Here is a 27,544-nt window from a genome sequence, read left to right as displayed (position 1 = left end):
CACTTATCTAAACAAAAAAGAAAATCACAGTTCAACCTCTCTATATGGAGTTTTACATGCTATTAGCAATGCTGTATTTAGTCTGACAAATACTAACTACCAGTTTTGTGGCAACTTTTTATTTGCTGCAGGTCCTAATCCAGACTTTACTCTCTCTTCATTAAAATGATTTTCTCTAGTCCATTGCATAAAAATGCAGGTCACAGTCTTGTGGCGATGTTAATTTAAAAAATAAAAAATGTTTGTGGGGGAGGATTGAAAGTCATTTGCAGTAGTCAAAGGGCATGCTACTTTGGGAGGTGATTTAAGTGGAAGTTTATTTAAAATGATATATTTTAAATGATATATTCATATTTGATAAGCAGTAACTTAATCATTTTTTCTCTTGTCACTGGAGAAGGAAGTCAGGCTTCCTGGCTCATGCAGCCAGTAGACTGTCTGAACCCATATCTTTCATTCATTTTTTGCTTTGTGGTCTGAAAATGATTGTGTTCAAGTTAAGTTAGCTCTTTGTACATGCAGGTGGCTAACTTGAGCACATATTTGAAAAATATGAACATGAAAATATCTTTATGTTGTTATAGTGTTCATTCTGGAGTAGATGACCTCTGAACTTGTCTGGCTTATCCTCCAACAAAAACGAGCTCTAAGCACAGGGACACCAAAACTTCTGAAGTCTTGTCTGGGTGAACTGCGAGGATCGGTGATCACCTTTCCCTGTTGCCTGCTTTCTACTCCCCACCGTATCTCTTTCCAAATAGCCACATGGCTCTCATTCCAGTTGAAGCTTTCTGTCAAAGCTTTAAAAACTAAGTGTATTTAAAAAAAAAAAAAAAAAAAGGCCCTTTATGTTTAATTTTGGAACTTAGCTGGTAGGTGCCGAATTGGTATGCACTGAACCCAGAGTGTGAGAACAGGTACCTTATGCTCAGCCTGACCTATGCAGCACTCTTGACGCTGCAGAATGCTGCCACCACGAAAAGCCCATAAATGGAGGCATGCTGGTGAAAATGGCTTGGTCACCCAAGTATGGTGGCTCTTTACTGAAAATCCCACTCTTAACGATGTGATCCATTTCTTCCTTTCTGATGCTTCACCTCTTCAGATTTTTCTTCCCATCTTTCCTCAGGTATTTGAGCAATCTGTAGGACAGAAGATGACACCAAGCTTGTGGGCTTTATGCACTGCCTGCTGCAGAGAAGCTTGGTTCTGTGCTAGATAGGTGGTTAGACCTGTCCAGTTAATCTCATGTGAAAATTAGCACTGACTTGGAGTAGGTGGGTGGGCATGGTTTAATAAAGTCAGAGGTGGCATTTTGTCTTTCAAGAGTTGTTGAACTTCTGCATCGTCCTCTCTCTGTGGCCCTTTATTTTGAAATCTCATATTGAAGGGGTCTTTAATCATACTGGTTTTCAGTTTCTTAAAAAAGTACTATTTTAATCATTTGCTTTGGGGTTTTTGGAATAGAGTAGTAATCTTATCAGCAAGTAAGTAGCTAAAACTTACTTTCTAGCTTTATTTCAAAAGATGCATATTCTCTGCTTGTCAACCTGTTGTCCTAAGTGCACTGTATATCAGTACCTCAGTACTAGTGGTTTTTAATAATTCTATAGTTCATTGCTGCTTAGAGTCCAAATCTATGGGGGGGGGGGAGGGAGGGGAACCTTAACAATAGGTTAGTTTTCCGTTAGAAAAAGTACTACCTTGAAAGGGCTTATAAGATTATACCTCTTTCATCAAAAATACTAGGAATTTAAAAATGCATTTCATTTTGGCAAATTAAACTGTTTTAATGTTGTTTTGTAAGGCATTAGGATGGACAAGGAAAAAAACACAATAATTGAACTTCTTTAAAGTTGAAAGCCTTTGCTATATTTTATTTGACGGGGGAAAAAAAAGTCTGGGACAAGACCAGGCAAGGTCGTTTTGAAATCTTAGAAGCTAAAAAGAACACAGTTCAGAAATTCCACTTTTTGGCTTACTTTAATTTTAAATTTATCTTCTATTCAACAGTGACAGTCGACCAATGTATTTGTCTTTTTGCTATTAATTTTGCTTGTTTGCTTACTTGGTTTTAAACTACTTACTAAATGCTGGAGCACCAGGACTAAAATTCTTCAGGGACATCTTTAACTTAAATTGCATTTTCACTAGTATTTTTTGAATATTGTCAAAATTTTCTTAATGTTTTAACGTAGATCTAATTCATCCTAACAATGTTATATTACTATTAAGCTTGGCAGTTCAACTGAAGTACAACACAGGCCTAGAAGGAAAAGACTCTACAAATACTTGCAGAGCATGCGTCTTACTGGATTTGATTCCTCTCTTCTTATGAATTGGAGTGAATTGCAGAAGTTCTCAAGAGTCTGATGACAGAGAACAAAGAGGTAACATTGTCCTGGGTTGTTGATTTTGAGCTACTTCTTACACACTTTAAGAGTTAATATATTTTCTTTCCTGATTTTTTTTTCCTTGTCAGTAGAGGTATGTTTGCCACTGAGAAGGTATTCTTTTGCCAGGGAAAAAGAAATAATTTGTCTTGCGGTCGAAGAAGAAGGTCCCACAAAGCAGTTTCTTTAATTGTAATTTGCACAGTGAAAGGATTTGGGAATGTGTGCACTTGGAGTCCAAACGATTAGTTTATCACAGAAAGAAAATCCCATTGCTGCTCATAAGCAAATAATCAAAAGCCAAACACTTCAGAAAAGAAGCATGAAAACAAATCTAGGATAGTGCTATGTTTAAACACATGCAGTAGGATTGAATACATCACAGATGAAGCAGTAGTGAATCGGTCCATTGCATCTATGGAAGTATATCATTAAAATAAACTGTCAGTATTCAAGTTCTAAATATTAGGAATCCACCCATTGTTGTCCCAGGTGGGCTCCGTTTCACTACAGAGCCCTGCAGCAATTCAAAGCATACTCTCTCCCCTTTCTCCATCTCTGCTATAGCAAAAGTAGTCATGGTATTTCCATTTGCTGTTTTCCTCTGACTACTTGAGAGAGTTCTTTTGTACCCACGGCTAAAAGAGAGTTGTCCTATCGCTGGTCCTGAACTAAACTCCACAGAGATGACAAACAAGTAGACACCTCTATGTGGTGCTTTAAAGTAGCCGTGTTCAGGGAAATAGCTGTTTCCATAGTTGAGGTGTGTTTCGTTAAACCGCAGAGTTTTTCCTGTATCGCTTCCTTCTGAGAATCCCACGTGGAACGCCACCGATGGGCCTGAAACAAGAGAGGGGAAAGGAACACCGTTTTAACAAAGAGCGCTCTTCTCTCCCCCACGTTACCAAGGTAGGAGACAGGGTAAAGCTCACCGGTCTGATTTCTGCCTTCTCTGTAGAGAGCCTGGTTTCCCTGAGGAAACCTGAATGGGCTGCTTTTGAAGTTTTGAAAGCATATCTGCTCAGTTCTGTGAAGCAATATGACATAGGGGCTAAGGCACTGAACTGGGAGTCAAGATTTGACTGTACTGTCTGACCTTGGCTGGACACTTTGTTTTGCTTCTCCTCTCCTTTTCCACTTTGTATGCACATTGTAAAACCTGTGGGAAAGGTACTCTCCTTGAGATCTTCTGTAGTGTCCTCTTTTACAGTGCTACTATAAGATAATTGCTGGTGGTTGGTTGGTTTGTTTGTTTGTTTGTTTTGGTTAACCTGGGTTTGAACAAGCTGCAAAGTCATTCCACCTTCTATCGTCAGCAAAATAGCTATCCCCGTTCTTACCCCATCATATATCATAGTCACTAAAAAAATCAAGCAGTCTATTCTGAGTTGCATCTCCTGCATTGTGCTGACAGAAGTAGTCTTTTTTTAGTTTGTACAGACGTTTAATTACATCCAAATAAAACTTGACAGTAAACGTCATGACAAGCAAGTATAGACATGTCACTTCTCTTGAAAAGAGAATATCTGAATCAATATTTAAGTGGCGTTCAAGATAATTTTTTTTATAATAATAGTTTCCCCAAATAACGTATACATGTTTGAATAGTCCATGCTTTTTTGGAATTAGAAATATTTGTAGTATTATTGATGATTTTTGTTCTGTATGTAAGGATATTAGACTGTTTACAGTTTAACTCAAACTGGTAAAGAAGTCAGAGGAAAATATTGAAATCAATCAGATACGAAATGAGCAGTCCTCACAAAACATGCCTTAAGGAATTAGCAATCTATTATTTCTTTTATTATTTTAGCCATACAGGAGCTGAAGTCATGAAACAAAGCTTCAGCATATCGGGCACTGTGCAATAATTTTGTCCTTACTTCTAGATAGTCTTTTGGACACCTTCTCTATGACCTAAAGCATCTATTTTCTTTCTCAGTATAACAGAGTTACTTTTGTTGTAGCGATAATAAGACTATCAATAAAGACTTTCAAAAATGAGAGGTCAGGAAGACTAGTTTGCATAGTTGAGAAAACTTACAAAAATCTGTCAAGCTTTTGGACGTGCAAGCTGTTGAGTCCTGGCAACGACTCTCAGCAGGAGCAGAGAGCTTGTAAAGCAGTGTGCCTCTGTGAGGCACTTACTCAAATCCCTGATCCTGTCCTGACACCTACTCTCGCATTACCTATACTGAAAGACTGAAAAGCGTTCAGAACAGACACAGTAAGACTGGCAAAAAACTTGCTTTTGGGGGGTCATGTGTACATAGGGCTGCAGTAGTGATAGTGTGAGGCAAACACCAAGCCTCACCTGCATGGGGCGCCACATTTATAAGCAAGGAAGGGCTGCAGGTGGCAGTCCTTTGGCACCCCTCATCTGGCAGGCCAGAGAGGGATGGAGCTGGGGAGGGCAGGACTGGGGGCTACCTTCAGCCTGGTTAGTGCATCCACACAAGCTATCATGACAGGTGATGGAGGAGGGAAGGAGGGTGAGACAATGCAAACTGCCCTTTCTCACCTTATTCACCACCAGTACTTGACTGGCCTGTTAAGTACTACAAATAAAGCTTTGGAACAGTTTTCCTAGGGACATAGTCACATTCTGCTAGTCAAATTTCTTCCTCAAAGATACACTCAGCCTCAGTTGACAGCTACTGAGTTTGCTATGGGGATACTTCTGTGAAATGCCATGGCTTACAGTGTGTTGGGTGTCAGAATGGTTCTTCTAGCCTTGGTCTGAGACCCTTTGATCTGTCCTGGGAGAGGGTGCTGCAGTGAGCCTCACAGCAACCTGCCCACCCACCCACGCCAGCAAGATCAGGGCTTTAGCAGGTGTGAGGGTTCCCATTTGTTCTGTCCTCGTGGTCTGTGATATAAACAGATACAGCTTTGTAGTTAGCTTTTCCACTGCTCTCAGGTAACAGAGGAGAAAGAGGCAAAACCAGGAAGCCCAGCACTCCCCATCAGCTTCAAAAGAGAAAACTTCTACTACGTTAACATGACCATCTACAAACAAAACACGAAGGCTAAACGTGTAAAGTTGAATTAGTTAAAGGTTAATTTGCTAGCAGCTATAAAGGGTGAAACTTTTTTGGCCTCAAGCAAAGTGAACCAGTGTATCAACTTGATTCTTCTTCGAGCTATTTGTTTAGATGGAGGGGAAGGATGGAAACAATGTCAAAAGTTCTCCCTCCAGCATCCCACAAGACAACGCTTAGCTACCACAGTTTGTGCTGTGTGGGGCACGGCATCCAGTGCTTGCAGCAGGGCCCAGAAAGAAGCTAGACCTGCACATGAACAAGCAAAAGAAAAGAACCTACCTTTTTCCAAAAGTTCTGTCTGCACTGTATTTCTTCCACTTATTGTCTGTGTATTTTCTCTGTGCTTTTCAGACTTTTTTTTGTCTCTTTGCTTGTCATGACCTTTCTGTTGCCTTCTGACTTTTCTGGTCAGCATTGACTGAATCTTTGTAATATCCAGACTTACATTCGAGGCAACTAGTTCTTCATTGCTTCCAAACAGTTTTTTAAAAATCCACAGATGCTCCTCTAACTTCTGTTTGATGGTTGCTAAATCTGCTGAGAGAATTTCCACAGAAATGTTGAGCGGCTCCACTGCATTTAGTATTGTATGATTGCAGCAGAGATTAATGTCGGCTCTTGATTCATGCCTCTTGATTGCCAGGCTCAGATGTTTGATATCATTCTTCAGAGTCATAATATCATTATATGCTGAGCTATCCAAGGAGTCATCTTTGGCAGCCTCATAGTTAGGTTCCATATGTTCCATGTTGCTGCGTTGACCATTAGCCTCATCCAGAGCAGCAGATGTTTGTATTTCCTCTTTGGGATGCTTAGGAGATGTATGAGCATCGTGATGATTCTGTTGACCTCTCTCCAAGAGCTGAAATCTCTTGGCAAGAGATTCTAAAGTCACGTTTTGTTCTTGGAGCTTCTCTGCAGTGTACCTGAGAGATTCTTGCAGCTGAACTACTGATGATATTAGCGTACTAGGATCTTCTTCAAACAAGACTTCCATAAATTCTTCTCCCAGTAGAGCCTCCAGTGCTGCTTCGTGCCGCATTGCATCTTCCAAAAGAGAGCTGAAAGAACTATTGAGATACTTGATGTGTCTATGAATTTCTTCATCTTTCTTTTTCAAGAAGCCAATATCTTCTGAAAAAGCCTTAACCTGTGACTGAAGCTGTCTGTTTTCTTCTTGACGGAGATTAAGGGACTGATGGATAGATGGAAAAGCTGAGGAGAGCTCTTCAATTTCGTTCCTCAAGAGATCCTTGAAAACTGACTCTAAGTGTTGCATATCTGTTAAGTTTGATTGGGTGCCTTCAAGGGAGTAAGTGATATTCCTTAAATCCTCCTCCAGTAAATCAGCGTCAGAAGGTATTTTCTGGCAATTACACTCCTCCATGTACCTCAACAGATCTGAATAATTTTCTTGAAGGTTTGAGAGAGTGTAGTTGAGCTCTGATATCTGCCTTTCCATTGCTGCTTTGTTTTCTTGAATAATAAGTGATTTCTCCATTAAAGCTATTGTAAGATCTTCTGGTCTATACTTTGAGATGTTTTTTTTTAACTCTTTAAACCATCTCTCTAAAACTACAATATTCTGAAAGGCCACATCTGATTCCATGTGAAGTTCTTTAAGCTGCTTTGCATGCCCTGCCAGAACGTCATTTATTTGTCTGATGCTTAACTGGCTATTTTCATCTTTGGGACCATGATGTGAGGAGAGTTCGGTTAAATTTCTTTTCAAAGCCTCAAATTTATTTTGAAGATTATTTTGCTCTTGTTTCATGTTTGTTATGCTGTTGTTCAAAGCTGAGAAATGGGACTGCTGTATCTTGTGATACTTCTTGAGCTTTGTGTCAGTATCTGCCTTGATCATGGTGAGATTATAGTGGATATTAGCCTGCTGCATTTGCAGTTGGTTATCTATATCCCTTTTTACCTGATCAACTTTCACCACATTTTCTTGAACTTTAGATTCAAACTTAGTTCCCAGCTCCTGGAACTCCTTCTTAGGCACAGTGCTTTCTTGGAACCTCTCAATGCTTTTCTTGTTGGCTTCCACGGCGTGAGATAGGCTTCTCACCATGCTGGAGAGGTTCTGTAAGCTTCTGTTGAAGCTTGCCCATATTGGGTTAAAATGTTTCCTTAGAAAATTCTCCATATGGGGAAACAGAATTTTCTGCAGAAGCCTTTCCTGTAATTCTGTTAAAACAGAAAGTTAAATTTAATTTAAAATGAATTTAAATTTAATTTTTCTTTTAAGCTCCGCTTTCAGAAAGCATCCTAATCTGGTCTGGTTCACTCAAGTAAGTATTTCTCTGCAATGACTGCCATCTTTTTCCTCAGAATCTGAGACCATGCTAAATCTTTGCAATTGCAAGAATAACCCAATTTTAAATGAAGCTTGACGCAACACAAGTTGCGTCTTTGAGTCTGCAGACAGTAACTGAGATGTATTGACTACCCAATTTACTTCAGAAAAATAATACACTTGGAAATCCCTGGACAGCAGTTTCATAACTGGCCACTTTCACAGCAGTTCCTAGCTAGCGTGCTCTTGTTTATTTTACTATTTTACAATGTCTTCTTTTCCTGTTGCTTTCTACCATGCACCTTGTACTTCACACAGTTATACGGCATGCTAAAATCTGAATATTCCAGGCCAGCGTTAAATAATTTGAAAAGTGCTGTGAAGTATTCGTAGTTGGTGTGAATTATACTATCATTTGGTTTTTAACTTTAATGTTTCAACGGAGCGCGTTGAAGTTTAGCGAGGACAGTGCCTACTTGCAGGCTGATAATTCTGTGCCAGACCTCTCACCTGATTTACTCTGGTTCACTTCGAACACCGTGCTTGTATTGTTGTTCTCAAATATTCTCTGCAAGTCACCTAAGTTGCTGACTGCTTGATGAATATCATTTTGAAGATCATCCAGTAATGCCTCATGATTTTGAATGACTTCCAACATTTCTCTTGAATCCACTGATGTTGCCACTAATCACAAGATTTAAAAACAAAGAAGTAATGCAACAGAGTGCGGCAGCCAGATGACAGGCATTTCTGCAAGCCCAGCAAGCTCTGAGAACACCAGTATACTTTTTGCTCTGAAAATTTTTGCACTGACATTTAGGGGCTTGTTGGTTTATAGCAGCTTAAGTTCTAGTTTCTTTGGGCAGGTTCTTTTTTCACCAGTGATGACAACTTAAATATTAATACATTAAAATACTAGCGGAAGAACTTCAGCCATGCTAGTTATAATGTCAGTAAAATGCTCTTGATTTGAAACCTCCACACACCATAAAAACATTCTGGAATAATGACTGCTTTTAAGCCAATTGATTGAAAAGACAGCAAAGTTTATCAGCCCAGAACAAAAGGACAATGAAAGAGCAGCTAAGATGTTTCACTGAGGATTCCCAAGCATGGCGTTTAAGTGTCCTAGCAGACTCTCTTGAAGGCCCCTTTAACTGATGTTACTCTAAATAAGTACCTGGTAATTTGAGCTGTAGAATTCAAAATGTATGCTGAGAGCTGCAGAAACTGGTGTAGCTTAACTGGGCCAGCCTGGGGGCCTCTTACCCTCAGGGGTTACCTTTGACCTTTCAATCTAATATTTTACATAAACTGAAGTCCTGTAAAGCAACTGCCTATTCCTTCAGTGCTGAAAGCATAATGTGAGAGGAGACTCTCTTTCAGGGTTGTAATACTACCCTAAAGCCAGTTGTTAGAAGATACTTAATAGCCACAAGCTACACCATTTCCCAGAGGGTAAGGAAAGGTCTCTTTTGGATAGGTATCCAAAGCATCCAGATTGACAGGACAGAGTGCCTGAGATGTGAATCTATAGCACCTCATAATTGTACACTCAGAGCCCCTGGATAGCTACTCTAAGATAGCATTTTGAATGGACTGTTTTTCTGGTGAGACTTTTGAGCATGGCATGCTTTCCTTTGAATCCACTTGACAGGACAAGGAGTTAAACATCCATACCGTTGAAAGATGTAATTCTCTGAACCAGCTGGCATTCTTACTAGGTATCCCTGATGACCAGCCAGCTTACAATTTTGCGCCTTTTGGCTTTTTTGTCTAGAGCGCTCATGGAGTGTTACAATGAAAGCCCTCATTAATGACAATAAATGAAATGTAGTGGTATAAAAGCTTTCCCAAATAATCCTTTCACTAGAGATAGTCTGTTGCTTATGATATTAAAATAACAGCTGAAAAATCATCCTTTTGATTCGATCAGTGGCTGAGAGGTAAAAGAACTGCAAGCAAAGTAAGTTCAAGAACATACTGTGGTTTGAGAACTCCTCCTCTTCCAGTCCTTCAGTCTCATTTGCTGGCACCAGAATAAAATTGGGATCTGCAATTGAGATGTGATACATTACACGTGAAATTGCCCTTCCTTGCCTGCTAAATTCTAGTAGCTTCCGCATCTAAAATGCGTTCCTGAAGCTTTTTCACGGATGTAACCAATGCAGTGACAGGCTTCTGCACTGCAGATTCCTTAGGGCAAAGAACATCTTGTCAGAAGAACTTTCTTAGCTTATAGTACTGCGCTGGCTTACAACATTGCGTAGGTGAGGTGACGATGTTATGCTGCAGGATTTCTAATTCATGCTGATTTACTGACCTGTAAGAAATGATTCTATAGCAAGTAGCTATTTTTTTGTGGGGGGTCCTGTCCAAATGTCCGCAAATTCCTCTTTCTTGTCCTACCCTTAACTAAACATTTGGACAGTAGCAGATAGCAGCTATACTGATACCATACAAATGAGGAATTAAAGATGAGACAGCTGTTTTTGGGAAACGAGTGTTACAGAAGAGAGACTAAACTAGAAGTACTGCATTTGATAACATCCTTCTAATGTTATAAATGAAAGTTGTCCTTAGAGTTAAATCTGGGAAGAAAAGCTAAACTGTATTACAGAGATTTAAAAAAAAATAAATAAAAAGGAGCTCCCATTTTATCTGGGGAATCTATTTGGGTAGGTGGGTTAGACAAAGATTCATGAAAGTTTTCACACAAATGGTTTTTTGGTTATAGTTGCTTTAAATTACTATGGAAATATCTTTTAGTCATTTACACTCTCATTCTGCTTTTGAATTGCTAAAAAATTGCAAAAAAAAAAAAATTGCTGAAAAATTGCATTATTTGCTAAATTCTACCAATGTCATCAAGCATTCCAGTTTTTAAACCATGCTATCCTGCTTCTCTTTTACGTAGCAGCTGCACACATCATTATTCAACAGTGCAAAGAGCTGTAGTACTTCCTTGCGTGTAAAGTCTCTTGCTAGAACTTCTGTGGAAGTAACAGCTGTGGATGTATCCTTGTGTCGTACGGCTGCTCCCTCCCGTAGGACTGGGTACCAGAGCGTGCCGGCTGGAGTCCGTGGGGAGGAGGCAGCAATGTGGGCTCAGCAGCATGAACCCTACCTACCGTTTGAAATGGGAGGCGCTGTGCTTTCCCTAACAGATGACTTCATCCCATAAACTGACCTTATGGGCAATTTCACATACTATTGTCGCTTTCTGATGTTACCAGTTTCTACTTGGAATTAAGCATTCTGGGATGGATTTCTACATCTGACTGGCCCACCAGCAAATGAATACCTTTCTCCATGTGTAAAATTACCACAGTGCTACTAATAGAAGAATAAGTGGCTAATAATAATAGCTACTAGTTGATGCTAATTACAGCTACCCCTTGTTTCAAGGTATGGGTGATTTTGGGTGTAACAGACCAAAGAAAATAAGGCATAGTCCTTTCCTTGATTCTCGAACAGGAGAACCACATAAGCAAAATGTTATTTCTTTAGGCAGAGGAATACAAGATAGATTTAAAATCTGTGAAGTCTGAATCCATGGACCAATTCTTTTTTTTCCAGCTTAGATCTCTTGCACCTAGTTTCTTGAAAATCAGAGAGAGGATTGCACCATCACTGACCATGCAACTAGGAGAGGCTAAGTCTTAATTCTTAGTCGAAATTAAGACTAGTTTAGTCTTCATTCTCATTCATGCCCTCTAGCTTTCCTTACCACGCTGTTCACAGTCCTTGCCAATAAATCCAGGGCAGCACTTCCACTGTAAAGACTTCCAAACCTTCTGTTTCACTTGATAGATTGGCTTCAGAGCTGTCCTGTACCTGGGGAATAAGGGTCTGGGCATTAGAGTCAAGTTAGTGTCAGCTGGTGTCAGTCAGGGTAAATTCACTGACTCTAACTGCAGTCTGGTGCCCAGTGTGTCCTACATAACTAATGCAGAAAGCAGATAAGTCTGTTATAAACCATTTCGCTACAGCTCAGTAAAGCATTTAAGCAGTCCACAGCTGATAACGTTTTTTCCCTCCACATAGGATTGCTTTTCAGGGCTACTTTTTATAACAGGAGGTGTTCATACACGCAGGCATCATATAGATATTATTTAGTGAGCAGGGCTCTGGTGATCTGCCTCGTGCTCTTAATGTTTCTCCAGTAGATATTTTTTCCAAACGTGTTGTCACTGATGGAGATCTGACTGGAGTCTTAAACCAGGTGGGTCATAGCTGGTGAACTTTTGTAGCTATCAGAAACACAACTGTAGTATTTATTGTAATAGACCTTTACAATCCAGTTTGGACTGAGCTTTAACTTTGCTAGCATTCTTATGAGTCGTAGAGAAAGTTGTATTTTCAAGTAAACGTTCCAGAATGGTGCTGGTACCAAGAAAGATAGAAACTGGTTAAAAGCCCTGCTAGAAACACTCATAAAAATATTTCAGTTCAGAGAGAAATCTATTAACAGATACTAAAATCCTTTTAGCAATCAATTAACTACATAGATGTGAAAACATATAGGTGATTAAGTGTTATTATTAAGTGTTATTTCACTCACTATGGCCTGAGTCAACGTCTCTCAAGTATAAATGTGTAACAGTCTTGGTACCTTAAGGGCGCTCTCCAGCGCTCCTTGGGCAGCCCTTGCTTCCAAAAGAACAGTAAGCGCTTGGGGAGTTGCACATCTAACTCCTGCCCTGTGAATGGTCTCACTGACGTCCTCAGACAGACTTCCTATAACGTTGCACATGTTTGTAGGACATGAAGGATGATTTGTGGATCTATCAACTCCTTTTATCAGCCATGTGAGATCAATTTAAGGTTCTCCTCATTTAGTAATTTCCTTACCAAATAATTATTATATTACTTACAACTGCTCATGGCATACTCATCCTTTAATAAGAGGTGGTTACATGTGTAGCGTACGGAAGCAATTAACCCAACCTCATATGAAGCCCCCCGTCTGGTTGTTCTTTGAAGATGGCTGTAAATGTCCGCTTGGGAGCGCCCATTATGCGAAAAGCTGGACGTTATTTGATATGGTATGATCTCTGGACAAAGTAACCATGGGCAGTTTTTTCAAAATCACTTAACTGCATTGTAGCCCAGTACCTGATAGCTTTGAAAAAGGCACTTGTTCTCCCAGGTCACTTAGATGCTTAAACACCTTATGTGCATAAATCAGACCCTACATCACTTTGGAATTAAACTGATTTTGGTGCTTTAATTCTTTTTAAAATGTGTCATTAAATACTTTTTAAAACCTCATTTAGATACTTTGAAGATTCTGTTGCCTCCACGGGTTTTATTTAGGGTACTTACATGATCTTCTGGCAGTCTGGTGCTCCATTTGGACAGGGCTGTTGAGAGTTGACAATGTACTTCTCCTTCATGCAGGCTTCTATGTATGTTACCAGTCGGGACTGCATAAAGGAACACCAGTTCCTAGGGGAAGAAAGGCATGGAAAGAAATTTGAAATAAGGCTTTTAAAGTCTCTACTTCTAATAGTGTAAAGGATGGCAATTAGGATCGAGCTGGGTGGGTTGCTTTTTCCCTCCCCCCCCCCGCTCTCCAGCAGAACGATGAAGAAAGTGGAAAATGCTTTCTAGCTTCTCCTTCCACTCCCTGTTCGTTTGTTTTCATCTGGAATGTTTTTCAGAAATTGTTACGAAAGAGTCGATTGTCAGAACTGCAATACATTAGTTCCATTTCCAACCCTTTCATTTAGCAGAAGTTTCCAACCTATGATAACCTGCAGGTTAATGTCACTTTAAATGTCAGATTGCTGGGGTCGGCATGTTGCCATTTTAGATACCTAACAACTGACTCATCAGATTGGGGCAGACTGCTTCTGAAAACTTAATCCTACGTAAACTCCATTAATCATCGATGTCTTCCTAAGTGTTACTACTTCAAGATAATACTGTAATAACTGTTTGGATTTTTGGTTAATCAGAATGCTTTGAAAAAATCTTTTCTACCCCCTACAGGACAATATTTGAAAAATGAGTCACGGTGAATGCATGGAGGGGTATTTTCTTGGGTTTTAATCTCATGCTCACAACAAGGACAGGTGAGTTTTACAGGACTGATAATTGCCTCAAGATGATTTTCCAAGTCAATATTATATAGACATCTATTAATCACAGTGTATAGCTGACCTCTTTATTTTCATTTTCATTTATTTCACGTCTTTAAAGTCAAGACGTGGAAGTGCAGTATTGGTTGAAATGTGATTATTAAAATCCAAGATCAGACAAGAAAACTGAAATGAGTACATATAATGGAAAATTTAAAACAAATCAATGAATAACAACTGGTTAATTAGTAATTTCAATTATTGTTGATAAACCATATGTATATTAATGTGCTATTTCAATTAATGCTTTTACACAAGTTAAGCGCCAAGGGAGCCACACATTCTCTATGGTTAACAGTGAGTAGAAAAGGGGATGTGTCAGTCTGTTGTTTGGAGAAAGAAGCCATAAGAGACAGTTAGTCCCTGCTGCCTCCCTGTTTAACTCTGGCTGCAAAAATCTGCAGAGAAAAAGTCATTGAATCAGCAATTGCATTTTGTAGGCTACCCATCTTAAATCAGCAATTACATTTTATAGCCTACCCATCTTAGTCTGGGGTCTTTTGTTTCCCAGAGGTTTCTCCTAACTTTCATGTTGCTTGCCCACTACAGGAGAGTACGTGCAGTAGAGATTTCTGAAACTGTATGCACAGGCCCATTAGGAAGCTGCAGTGTATCAACTAACAGCATGCTAATGTTAAAACATACCAACCCTCTCCCTTGGGGAAGAGAAGGGGTTGAACAATGGGGGGAAAGAAGTGAGCAAATATGCACCACCCTCGCTGTTTGAACTAATTCACCTTAATTTTCCAAAGACAAGTCCAAAATGTGCATTAGCCAAATGGGCTGCCAAGCTGGGAAAGTTGTTAACAGAGTTAACCTGATAGGTTACCGGCCTGGGGAGTGGAAATGGGGATTGGATTTAGCTCTCCTTTTCAAATGAAGATGCAGCTTTTGACAGATAATGGGTTTCCTGTGGTAAACTGAGGCTGGAAGCTCAGCATCTGTGATACAGGCTCCAAAGCTCATGCTGCTCGGAATTCAGGCAGGGTGTGAAAGACCTCCCTCTTCCCTAGCCCCCCGCCCAGTAAACCCAGCCCTTCTCCTCCGAGCAGAACCTGTGGCTCCTGCAGACTTTCCATGATGCTTGCTGGGTTGGGACTGCCGACTATTCTGAACTGAAGCACAGAACTCTGCAATTTAAATCACAGCCTTCTCTTCCGGGAAGAAAGATTGGCATGAAATCAGTTGCAAAGGTATTTGAGTCCTTAATCACTCCTTCCTGATGAAGCACCTACAGAAGTATGACGAAACGGCTCTAATTGTCATGAAATAATTAACTGTCCTGGTTAGACGACCTGAATCTCAGACACTGAGCTACTCTGCTGTTAGATGGTCACGTGACAGGTACGTTAGTGGTAGCAAGAACTGTTCCTTATGGTATTTTCTGTAGCGGCTGCTCTTCCTGATGCTGCTGCTGGCAATTCAGGATCCAGAGTTTGTCAGTGGAAGGTTCAAATGCACAGAAGTGAATTAGCTGAGTAAGCAGGTAAAGATCTGTTTTTTGTTTCTATTTTCCTGTCTGGCATCCCTAGGAGTCTGCTGTTTCTTCACCTGCAAGCATCCAATTAGCCAACAGCTGTTCCTATGAGTCCTATACCTTGCTGGTGTCGATAGGTGCAGTGTATCACCTTTATCTGAAGCCTGGAGAGAAATTTAGAAATCATATTACATGCTATTATGCGAACTAATGCTAAATTTCTTTCCCATAAGAAGCCAACACTACTTTCTCAAAACAAAGGTAAAATTAGACCTTATACAATACTTATACAAATGTCACCTGGGGTATTTGGAAAGATCAGGAGGTTCTTGTACTCCATGATTTTGTCAGGGCTTCTGTTAAACTAGAGCATTGTGTGTTGGGGGAGAGTTGTGTCTGATAAAGAACAGTTGAACTTTAGGCAGTATATTTTTAAATGTGAATGCAGGAACCAAATCTCCAATAATCAGCATATATGGAAAAAGCTTGCCTCTCTGACTGAGTTGCAGAAACAATGGGGAACTGAGTCGAGCACAAAAGCAGAAGCTGAGGTCACATCAGCCAAAAACATTGCTAGGCAACTAGTAGAAGGGGAGGAAGTTATAAGGAAGCTGGAAATATCAAGAGGAAAGGGCACATAGCCTGGACAAGTTGGGAATGTTCGCTGGGCTTGCTGAGATAGGCAGAGCCTTTTCTGTTCCCTGGTTTCTTAAAGAGAAATGGGATTGAGATTTCTGCTAAACCTTGTACCAAGCAAAACTCTTTATTTCATAGAAAGAAGCCCAGGAATTGGACAAAGTCTGCAGCACTGTGAAAGCTGAACATAACATCAAAGCCTACTGCAGCTTTTGTTGTAATTTCAGGCCAAAACTGCTTTGATGAACTATAATTTCAAGGCTTTTACAAGTGATTGGATGAATTTTTGTATCTATTACCCATGGGAGTTTTGCCCCTAGATACTTATGCTTTCTATGGGACTGCACCAGAGGACTTGCACCTCAAGTTTTTATTGAATCATTATTCTTGGAGAGTCGAATGCTCTGCTGGGGTGTCACCAGGTAGTTCACATAAGCCAGCAGGCCAACGTACGTGCTCTAGCTGACATGCGGCTCCGAGAGCTGTGTGTGTCTGTTTAAAAGGCTGTGCTGCTTTTCAGTGGTCACGGTTGGATTAATAGCTCAGAAACGGAGACCCGGTTTCTGCTCGTATCTAGGCTGTCCTCTGTCATGTGCTTTGCAAGCTATAGCTGGGAGTGACTTTTCCAGCTCAGAGACTCCCTGTTTTTTTTTTTCTTGGCAAGTAACATGGCCAGGCTCTGCTGCTGGAGCTGGCTGGTGGTGTTGCTAGGAGCCGTATCCAGGGCTTGCCTGGTGGGATGTCTGCCAGATCCAGGCCGGAGTGTGGAAGCCTCCTTTTAAAATAGGATTCTTTTGCTCTAGTGTTTTGTTCTTTCTTAATGAAAACAATCCACACCTCATGAATCATCATCTGTGCTGGTTTGTTTTTCCCACCATACACAGCTCCCAAACAAGTCCTTTGAGTCATGTAAACCATACAAATCTAACCCAAATGTTTACATGTGTGAGCATGTGTGTAAGCAAGAATGTGAAATTGTATGACTGAGAGTACTTTTGCCCTATTGTGTATGTAAGTGTGCACACAAATTTAATAGAAAATACCAGGATCCCTTTTCACAGCACTGCTGACATGCTCAAGGTGTATTGTGGGCTTCTAGCGGCTCACTTACAGAGACGCTGGAAGTCACAACAACAAGAGAAATTGAATCGATGGTTGATCCCAACCTGATACTTGCTTTGGACAATTATTAGACTTACGCAACATGAACAGTATGAAAGACAGGGAATTTGATAGACTCGCAATACATTTTTTTTATGTCTGCTTTTCTTTAGCAGCTGCTCGCTAATTCTCTCTCACTTGATCTTAAAAGCTTGCTGGTGGAGTTGAAGGGCTGCATAATACCATGGTTTGGCTTTAATCTCAAAAGCTTTTGATGACTTCATGTTCCCTGAAGTTTACCAATATTAGTCTTTCACTGAGTAAATGAATAAGGTCTATTTTTCACATCCGTAATGAGATGCAATACAGATAGATGTGCACAAAAATGAACCTTTTATTACAGTAATTTTTGCACATCTTATCAAATGCTTCCTTTAAGGAAACTTTGCTATCCCTTACTAAAAATACTCCCTGACTTCATTAACCTTGAGGAAAATAAGTCATTCTTTAACGTTAAACAGCAGTTTAAAGACCTACAAAGACCTGATTTGAAGTTCAGTGAGAGGAGCAGGAATTCTTCCACTGACACCAGTGGGCTCTGAACCAGGCTGTGAAGTTTCAAAGAACCGCTCTTTCACAAATAGGACTTTCTTTATTCAGCTTGTTTCTGGGATCCAAAAACTTTGTGTTCTGCTTCTACATTTTTTTCTCTCTTTGTAATTATGTAGCTTCATTCATTGACTATATAACCAACTTTAACACCCCCTGCTTTTATTTTCTTTAATCCAGTTTCCTTTTGATTCAAGCCTCGGCTGACAAAGAGATGTGAGTAGAACAAAGTTGCTTTTGTGAAGAGAGCATAGGAGCCTTCCCTACAGTGTGGCGGACGGTAAAGTTTATAACAATACTGCAAGTTAGAGCAACACCTAAGCGTTCCCTAGCAAATCTAAGGCTACGGATGTTTAAATACTTCTGTTGCTTTGCTTGTTTCACAGTCCAAGTAAATTAATCCCTGACTTTTATTGATCAGGAAAAGTTATCTGAGTAACTTCCATTATTAGACTAGGTGTTTTTTCCTAGGCTTTCTTCTAATCTCCTTGTTGAGTAGAGTCTGAATATGCATCTGTCCCTTTTTTGCCTTATTTTCAGACAACTATATGGTTTTATCTAAGGTAAAATACTTTTGAAGAGAAGGCAGTCTGCATTTAAATAAGAATCAGCATTTTTAGGTAAGTTCAAGCACCTCGTATGTGAACCTTTAAGGTCTAAAAATTAAAAACTGATTTCACAAGAGTTTTGTCATATGTTGGATACTACCTGTACCTTTACTGAAGCATAGCAGCTCTATTTGTGATCCTAGGGTTTGGCCAGGCCTCCTCATACCGTAGTAAACAAATTAAAATCCACAGGACTTTCTGTCCATGAGATAAAGCAGGATGGCTAGTCTGCAGTAATTATCACATGTTAAAATGAATAAGGAGAAGTCCCTTTTTAAAGGGAGTGCTACAATGACGATAGCAGCAGCAGAGTGAAGAATCCCACCCAGCTCAGCTAGGTACACACAGGTTTTATTTTTTAGTTGCATGTTCTCATGAATGACACCGTAATACATCTTTTTTAAACATTTCCTAAGTTAGTAGAATTTGTGTCTGAACAAAAGCTTTAGGACTGTGCCATACCTAGGTTTCCCATAAGTTTCCAATCCCCTTGTTTGCACTAATACAACTGAATTGTCCTTCACATCAGTTTCCTTGTGTTTCTATTCTCAGTCAAGCCAATTTCTATTACTTACTTCAGAAACTCCCATCCAGCCACTTCTGTGTCTGTCACTAACAGAGTGCAAAACTTTCTTGGCCCATAACTCTTTCCTTTTCCATACAGTGCAAAAGGCACCAAACATGCAGTTATTGCTGCCTAAATATTTCACTAGACAAAAACAGGAGACTTGTGTTCTTCTGATTTAAAAAAGTGATTTTCCACTAACTTGTGTAGAATGACTACTGATCTATACCAGTTGAAGCGAAAAAAGAATCAGGCCTGTGCAAAACTCTCACTGACGTGAAAAAGCACTCTCTCCATAAAACCGAGGTAAAATGTCACATTTAAATTAATTGAAACTAGAACTGCACATGCTCGTTTTAAGTAAGACACGTCTTTTTATTCATTACAGAATGCAGAAGGTTTTAATCTCTTGAAAAGATGATGGCTCTCAGAGGGAACAGGGTGTGCCTGTGGGTTTCTAATTAGCCGATAAGCTTGCGATCACGTGTGGTCTGTCAGCACATCAGTGCATTGTCCTGCTCTCCCTGAGCATCCAGCAGCAGTGGATTACAATCAGACAGCAGAAACTATCGTGTCTCTAGTTTTCTGTCTCTCCCTTATGATGGATCACTCTCCCTCAGACAGTGATGTCAGATCTTTTTGTGACTCAGTGCCTGAACCACCATGGTTTTTGGCTGGGATTTAAGGTAGACTGATGCATTTGTGGTTTACCTTAATAAGCTGGACTGAAAAGAGTGGCAATGATAGTGTGAAACATTTGATTTCCATTCACTGCTGGAAGTCTTCCAGAGCCATGAGTAATGTTGGTTAACTGATACTTCTAGTCCAACAGCCATGCCAGTTATGTTGTCAGTTGTGACTTGTCCTGTGGAATGTCCTAAAAATTTAGTGCAAAGGCACTTTTCTGAGTAAATCCAGCCTCGAACTTGGAGCCACACTGTAAGCACGAGTTCAAGCGAAGGCAGACTTGGCTGGGGACTGTTTGTGAGACAAATCCAATTTTTTTACAAGCTACCTCAGAGAAATAATTGTGAGAGGTTTTTCCTCTGTGCAAAGCATCCACAGCCATTACCTCTTCTGTATTATCCTTGTCACAGTGCAAGTCCTACAGCCCACTCAGCTGGCAGCTCACACTTGGATTTTGTCTTTAAGTTCTTGCAGGCTAAGTTCACCCCTTGTATAGTGCTCTAACTTCTTTGTCAGGCCTTGTCTTGAGGTAGGAATCACAAGCAATGGCCACCAGTGGCACCATAGCTGTGCTGACGCCTGTGAGTCAAAAACACAGATGCAGACCAGCTTCCCACATGGCATGCGATTAAGGTGCAGAGTGTGCACCAAGGTATGCCCTGATTATGTTTTGGCCTCAGCATGAGTGTAATTCTCTCTGATCCCTCATTTAGGGGTGGCGATTCGCAAGAGTAGAAATCGGATCCATCTGGCAAGAATGTTGATGGTGATTCTATGCGTACACTTAAACTAAGAGATCTCTTGCTATCTGCTAAAAGAATGAGTAGCTACAGCTTGTGCTAATGAGCTGGGTAACTTCGGAAATAAAGCAATCCTTTGGACACAGCCGGTTTGATAAGTACTGTACTGTATGCAGTGAAGCTGTATTTCTTCAGGAACTGGCCGTTTGCATCAAATATATTAATGGGAAGTCATTCTCCCTGCAGCTCTGTGGTTTACCAAGAGGGTCAGTTATCAAGTGGTGTTCTTGATCTGCAGGCACTGCCTGAGGCAAAAGTTTTATCTGAGAATTTTCAAAAGTCCAGAGAGGAGTCAAGTGCCTAACTTTGATAGGAACTGGAAACCTATTGCTTCTATCTGTTAATAAACTTAGCTTTTGTCGTGCCATTGTTGAGCACTCGATAGCTGTTCCACTAATTTTCGGGATGTTGGGGACTGAAGATCACCTTTAACTTTATTTCATCCCAACTTGTTTCATTTTAAGCATATGTCCTATCCATGTTTGTTGGAAAATTTCAGTATCTCATACGTGTCGTAAGAAAGACCCTGTCTAATTTTGAAGAAATGGGTGAGTCGGTGTGAAACGGGTCTTAATTAAATCAATGGATGTTTTCCTGTAAAAGCAAAGAAAATTGGCTATTAAGATTAAGCATTGTTCTGACTTTCACTCGAGTGATGGGTTTTGATTTTTATCTGTTTCTCTACACTTTGGCGGATAGAAGTTTCATATTTTGACACCTAGAGTAATCACAAAAGGAGGCGTACTTTTTTGTGACTGCCTCAGGGCAGAATTAAAGGAAGGGGTGCATGTTTCAGTGAGATAACACATCTGGGTGACGTTAGGAAGCCTTCCTGTAATCAGGGGGTGACTTCATAGAATTGTATCCAAATCTTGAAATATGTTAATGCAATTAAGAATTTATTTATTAAGATTTCTGCCTTTCCTATTTATAATTCAGGTTGGGTGGTTTTCTCTTTTGTAAACACATTTTCATTGTAAGGAAAGCTGCAATAGACGGAGACTGAGCACGTGTTTGCAGATTAAAGAGAAAGAACTAAACCACCTGTCTGGCCCAACTGGAGATGCAGTAAATCCGGAACAGCAGCTACTTGGCGAGAATTACACTTTTGGAAAGACAGATGAAATTCTGTGATACTTTGTCATAGATGAGTAAACCAGCTTTAGTTTCCTTTGCTCATTCCCACCTCCTCACCGCAGTCCATTTCTCCCTTATTTATGTGAGGCATCCATTTGGGGGCTCACTCTGTCAGTGTGATTGCTGAGGGGCAGAGCTAAAAATAACCTCTATTTTTTTCCCCTAAGTTTATTTTTAACCTGGAACATTTAAGTAATCTCTTTTACAATGTTACTTGAGAAACACTTAGGTCAGGCCAACTAAAGGTATAAGAGGCTTTGGGCTTTGTTGTCAGAGCCAGCGTGTCATAGCATTGCACCTTGTAGATGCTTCATTTATTGCTTTAAATGAAATGTGAACACTAACAGCATAAAATGTGAGTTGTCGTCCTGACTGTTCTTGGGGTTACAGGCACGTAGATTAGATGAAAGCCAGCAGGACTCCTGACTACAGTTCTGCTCAATGCTGATAAAATTTGGGAGCCTGGTGTGATAGTGCTTCAGTGCATTATTTGGTTTGCTTTGAGAAATCATGTTTGAAGGAATGGAAAACAAGCCTTTCTGAGTGTAGTTGCACTGGAGGTCTTTTCATGATTTTCTGATAAACAAAGGTACGTTTTTGGCAAGGGTGTAGAGAAGATGACACATTCTTCCCAGCGCCAAGGAATCTGCCTTTTGCTGCAAAGGCTGGTTCACCATGTTCCTGGCTGTCATACAGCAGCAGTGAGGAAGACATACGCATCCAGTTCTGTTTGCCCACGTCTAAATTGCATAGCCAAAGGGATGGCACACAGCTGTACGCTTCCAGGGCCCTCTCCTCCTTCAGCTCCCCTGAGGTCAACTCAGCACCATGCCCTGCTCAGCTTCTGGGTATGCCTCATTATCAGCTATTTGATGGAAGTTGCTCGAGGGAGGAAAAGACTCCTCCAAGGTGGCTTGTCATTTTAGGATGAGTTTTAGAAAGATATCAAGCGTGTCATCCACAAAGCAGTTGCCAGGATAACAATAGTGACATATGACGCATTTCAATATCAAATGCTCAGACAGCGGCGAGTTGGTCAAACCTGGTGGATAAGTATTACACTAGGCAGTGATGAATTAATGTTATCTTGAAAGGTCTTATTTGATATTTACTGGGTCCCTCTCAGAATTTCCAGGTATTTGGTCAAGTCCAGGCCGTTTCTCACGCCTCACTTTAGCTGCATGTATCCGTACACAGGAAAGCCAATTGCAAAAACAGACTGTTCCTACGAAGCTCTGTGCTAGGTGTCTGTTTTACGTGAAAAATGAGCAGTGCAAATGTATCTATGACGTCTTTATGGGAGTATGGCCATAAATGGAGTCTTTCGTTTGCATTGGGTATTTATGAAATCCAGAACCTTTTTTTACTGTTCTTACTTTTCATCTTCAGTCACTAAAACAGATGCTAATATAGTCCAGTACTTGCACAGTACAGATCTCTTCATGTGCTTTCATTTCCCGCTTTAACTCTGCTCAAAGATCAGGCACATAGGGACCCATTTATCTCAGCCATAGGGTAAAATATTTAAATTCCAGCTGGTCAACTCATATGAAGCACAGCTGATGGGGGGGAAAAAAAAGTCATTTCCTTTGGAAAAATTGCCCTTTTTTTGATTATTTTGATTTTGTAAATAAATTTACAAACTCCTGTCCACTTTGAGTATACAGAGCTTCTCTGGTGCACTAAGAAGCTACTGGTTTATGAGCAACAGCTGAGATATTAAACTGTTACCTAGTTCTTCCTCTAAAAGATAAGTGAAACAAGAGGTTAACTACCCTCACATTTCTTATTGAAAAGTCACATAAAGGCCAGTGACTTCTAACTGATTTTCTTATTTAAAACTCTTTTTATTAGAATAACTTTGTTATTCTGAGGGCAACACATTAGTAAAGTAACATATTTGAGCATCTGCCTGGGATGTAATGGGTCATTTCAGCTCACATGTTGAAAGGAAACCAGAGGATGATCTGACTAACTGCCTTGTTAGTTGTTACGGTCTGCAATTATTCAAATCACCATAGTGAGAAAATACTACTTTAAAATTCATTTTAAAGCAAACTGTAAGAATATCTTCTAACAATCACTGTTTCTAACACATAGGGAAAAATACCAAGAAGTTGGGGAAAAAAAACATAATTTTTGTTAGAAAGAATAGATCTGATGAACACAGCTACCACAGATTATTTTGTGTTTCCTAGAAGAGTTTTGAAAAGACTGTACCTTCTTATTTTAAAAGCAAACTAGATATTTGGACACAGTCTTTGTAGAAAATTATCCTCCTCCACCCCAGGCCCTTCCACAACATGTCTGTATCTCCCTATAGCTCTTAATTCTCAACTCCTGATGCTTTTTTTTTCCCCACCCCTCCGATCTTTCCTTCAGAGGTAGAGGCCCAGTTTTTCAGTGGCAAATCTAGCACAGCCAGGGGCATATGCCAGATTTGTAGGAAAGAAATACCAGATTCATGTGAACTTCTTATGTATGCCTAACTGGGTACCTGAGGCCGTGCAGGCTCGAGGATCTGGGGATTCTGAGCGCACGCTGCTTTGGCCGTTTGCTCTGACTTCTGGAATTCAGAGTGCGACTGCAAGTGGAGCAGTGCTGCCCCTTGTTGTTCTCGCTCTCTCCCCTCAGTTTTGGACATAGTCCTTCTCAAAGTCTCAAATTTCTTTCAGAATTCATACCACCTTCCTAGGCTTGTGTACTATAAACATGATTGTTCTAGCAAAATAGCAAATACCTTAAGGCCACAGGCTTTTTTTTAAAAAAAAAAAAAAAAAAAAAGCTAGATTTTAAATGTAGTCATCAACATTGTTTTATAATTGGGAAGGACGTTATGATTTGACTCATTATGAAACCATCTCCATAAAAGGAGGAAGTATTTCTTTTCTTGGGAGGAAATTAGAATGAATAATAGCAGGTGCTGAACAGAGTTAACAGCAAAGGAAGAAATCTGTTCTGAGAGGATATTACAGTACCTTACTGACTTATACATGCACCTTTTTACACCTTTGAAATCTTATGGTATTGAGGAATTTTCAGAATGTTCTTAATATTTTAACCAGCAATCAAATGTTTACCACCTTGCAATACAACGAGCAAGTCCAAAGGAGAGATTCTGCTGTTTCCCTTGCTCTGAAGGTGCCTGTGGTGCATTATCCAGGAGCTGTTGAATTAGTGGTGCATGTTATTATTGAACGCTCCCCATCTGAAAACTGGAAGTCTGCGCTTTACAGGCTTTAGAAAATGCCCTAGGGTTAATGGTGTGAGATCTGAGGGAGGAAGCATGTGGCATGAGGGAAAACAGGGTTTTAACACCCACACCCTGCTACAGGCAAAGAGACCTTAACTTTATGCTTAGATCAGATTTAGAAACAAGGGTGCATAATACTTTTGCATGGAAAGAAGGCATGATGTGAGCAGGGTTTTATAGTCTTTTCCATCTCCCTCTTTTCCTTTGCTCAACAGCATTCAAAAAGACAAATATCAGTGCATCCGAAAGCACTGAGCTGTGAACAGCACTCACTGTGCTGCTGTTCTGGCTGCTCCAAATAGGGCTCTGCAGTACCCATCAGTGCTATAAAAGATTCATTCGCTCTCCTGCTCAGTTTTCATCCATTTTAAACATTTAGAGACCTACTTCCATGCCCTGTAAAACTTCTAAAAGTCATAGTGTTTAGAAATCTTTCTGGCAAAACACGTGCCCCTTCTACTCGGACTGGCTATTCTTTTGCTATGGATTACCATGAGAAGCATTTCACTGTAAAACTTCTTCTTGTTTGAATTCCTAGTAATTTTCATGCTTACTTATTACTGAGTGCCTTCGTTATTTTTATTTTGCTAACATCCTGCCATTCTCTTTCCCCCTCCCTTGCCAAGGCCCACGTCTGTAGCCAGGTGTGTTCTGATGGTGGGCAAAGGTTGACACAGGCTTCAAAATCATTCATTTTTTCTGAAGAACAAATTGGCCAGACCGCATTCCCTCCCTTTATGATTTGAAATGGCCATATCAGAAAGGTTTTTGACTACATGTTTAGTTAACATATGCCTTAATTAACTGTGTGCCTTAAGTACCTTGCTGAATCAAGGTCTGCAGGTAGCATTCTTACAGACTGACTTGTTATCATGCTGATGCTGGGACCATGAATGGTATTAATGTATTTTTGTAAGTTAGCAAGGACATGTCATGCATGGCTAAGGCTAAATATTTTTCATTATTCTTTATTTACAAATTGTTATTTAGTCCAGGAAAAGAAACATTATCATGTGAACAGCACAGCAAGGAAAGAGTAAATAGAAAAAGAGCTAATTTGCAAGCACACCATGACTGCCAAGTTTTGCTGCCTAATAAATAAAACTGCAAAAATCAGCATTGGTTTGTAAACAGAAAAGGCACTAGCTGAATTTCATTGAGTTCTGCTTTGCTAGAAGTATATATATTTTTTTAATTATGCTACAACAGAACTGCAAGCCTCTCACAACCTCTCTGGCTTCGTTATGCTAGGTCAGTCCAGACAGCTAGTAAATTCGTTCAGCCTTCTTTGACGAGGACACGGAATTGGTCCCACCTGTGGTTTCATCCTCCATAAGCAAATTAGCTTTTTGTTTCTCTAGCTAAAACACTTAAACCCATCCTGTCCGGATATAGATTTATTCCTAAAATCTAATATATTTTAATGATAAACTTCTATTGTAAAGAGTCCCTTATTAACAAGTTATCTTTATCAGACAGGATTCCACTGTCTGTACATGTCAGATGCACATATTTTGGTACTTACTCATTTCGGGACTGTGGGCTTTCAGCTTCAAAATCTTCTCTCTCTTGATGTGAGGAGACTGAATTTGAAGGGTAGTCTTGAGTATCCTCCCTGAGCACTTCTGCCTCCCAATAACCACCTTCTGCCTGTTGTAGAGGCGTCCACTGAGGGTATGTAGAAGTCTCATACGTTTGTGGCTTTGAGCTGTGCGACGAACCAGCATGGTAACCATGATGGTTTGAGTGTTTGACTAACTTTGCCAATCCTAATGTGTTGTAGATGAGCAAAAACTTCACTAGCATTGTGAGTTTTTCTTCTACCCAGTTACACCTGTCCCTTGTTCTCTTCTGTGAAGCACAGCCTGAATTAATTCTGGAATGCCCCCAGTAATATTCTTTAAATGAAAAGTTGGAAGAAGGAAGGAGAAAAAAAAAAAAAAAAAAAGATTTACAACAAAGAACGGAAAAGGCTTTCGACCCTCCCAGCTACTGTGGAAATGTCCGTGGCTGTTGAACAATGTGAGTCTGGTTCCTGTGTGGGGCTCAAAAGTCTCTGACAGAGGAAAAAAAAGGTGGTATGGATATAACTTATTCAAGGAACTTTTGAGTTTGGCTGCCTTCTAAACTTATCTGTGAACAGGAACTCAGCTTTTATCAACTGCCTTCTCCCTCAGGCACAGGAAAAGGATGTTAGCTTTAAAGGAAAGGAAAGGAAAAGAAAAGAAAGGAAAGAAAATATTGAGTGGTGTAACAGACCCTCATTACAGTGCCAGAAAATGTCACAGATTTGCTTGCTCTAGTATCTGCAAATATTCTTGCTATGATTTAGAGCCTGAAACACACCAACTTTACCAACAGAATATTTGCAGTGCATACAACAAATTAAGGTCATTAAGGTATTCAGAGTAAATGCACAATGATAATGAGCTTACAAACATCCATTTTTCTATGTTCTGTGTGGACTTTGCAATATAATTGTATGTGGATCATACTCTATTCCTATCAAAGGTTATGAATTTCAAGAAATAGACCTTCGGAGAGGTCAGGATTATTGAGGTTTTTTGCGAATTCCCATCTGGGTCACCACCTTGAGCCTAATACAGTGTGGATTTTTAATTGTTATTTAAAAAAAGGAAAACGTGACAAGAGCTGCTGTAAAGTTGCTGCATCTTTCACCTCATGCGACTAATAAATAGAAATGACTGTGGAGGTTGGCTGCAGTTTTGTTACTGACTTTGATTCACTTGATGGTGCTGCTTTTAGTGTTGCTGCTATCCTAAGGTGAA

General features: G+C 40.0%; 3 protein-coding genes across 4 annotated transcripts in view; 2 read left to right on the top strand and 1 right to left on the bottom strand.

Moving 5' to 3' along the window:
* Nucleotides 1-2,345, top strand: part of BMPR1A (bone morphogenetic protein receptor type 1A) — a 93,600-nt gene extending 91,255 nt beyond the window's left edge. Inside the window, exon 15 of the transcript XR_011142239.1 lies at nt 2,236-2,345. The gene's annotated coding sequence lies outside the window, so the exon portion shown is untranslated. The remainder of the gene's footprint in view (nt 1-2,235) is intronic.
* MMRN2 (multimerin 2) lies at nt 1,855-27,543 on the bottom strand. Its single transcript, XM_009685794.2, has 7 exons — nt 26,281-27,543; nt 13,065-13,187; nt 11,467-11,573; nt 9,721-9,789; nt 8,247-8,420; nt 5,717-7,627; nt 1,855-3,233 (listed from the first exon to the last, which is right to left on the bottom strand). Exons 1-7 carry the CDS (start codon nt 26,559-26,561, stop codon nt 2,845-2,847), a joined length of 3,054 nt encoding a protein of 1,017 aa, XP_009684089.2. The 5' UTR covers nt 26,562-27,543; the 3' UTR covers nt 1,855-2,844.
* SNCG (synuclein gamma) overlaps nt 15,345-27,544 on the top strand; it is a 37,274-nt gene continuing 25,074 nt past the window's right edge. Inside the window, exons 1-2 of one of the 2 annotated variants that reach the window (XM_068950698.1) lie at nt 17,891-17,985; nt 18,246-18,325. The gene's annotated coding sequence lies outside the window, so the exon portion shown is untranslated. Of the gene's footprint in view, nt 15,369-17,890; nt 17,986-18,245; nt 18,326-27,544 lie in introns of those variants that run through there. The other variant, XM_009685781.2, reaches the window with a different exon arrangement.

This window comes from Struthio camelus, chromosome 7 (assembly GCF_040807025.1).
Source record: "Struthio camelus isolate bStrCam1 chromosome 7, bStrCam1.hap1, whole genome shotgun sequence".
Classification (NCBI taxonomy): Eukaryota; Metazoa; Chordata; class Aves; order Struthioniformes; family Struthionidae; genus Struthio; species Struthio camelus.
Note: the sequence above shows the minus strand (reverse complement) of the source record. Positions and strands in the feature narration are given on the sequence as shown.

Bases quoted from the DNA above. Each gene is read 5' to 3' on its own strand.
- MMRN2 (XM_009685794.2), bottom strand. From the start codon at position 26,561: ATGCTAGTGAAGTTTTTGCTCATCTACAACACATTAGGATTGGCAAAG. The intron at 9,790-11,466 runs GTAAGGAAAGCT...TCTCAATTGCAG, and splicing joins CAAGGACTGTGAACAGCGTG to ATCCCAATTTTATTCTGGTG. The intron at 3,234-5,716 runs GTAGGTTCTTTT...CTCTTGTTTCAG, and splicing joins GACAGAACTTTTGGAAAAAG to GCCCATCGGTGGCGTTCCAC.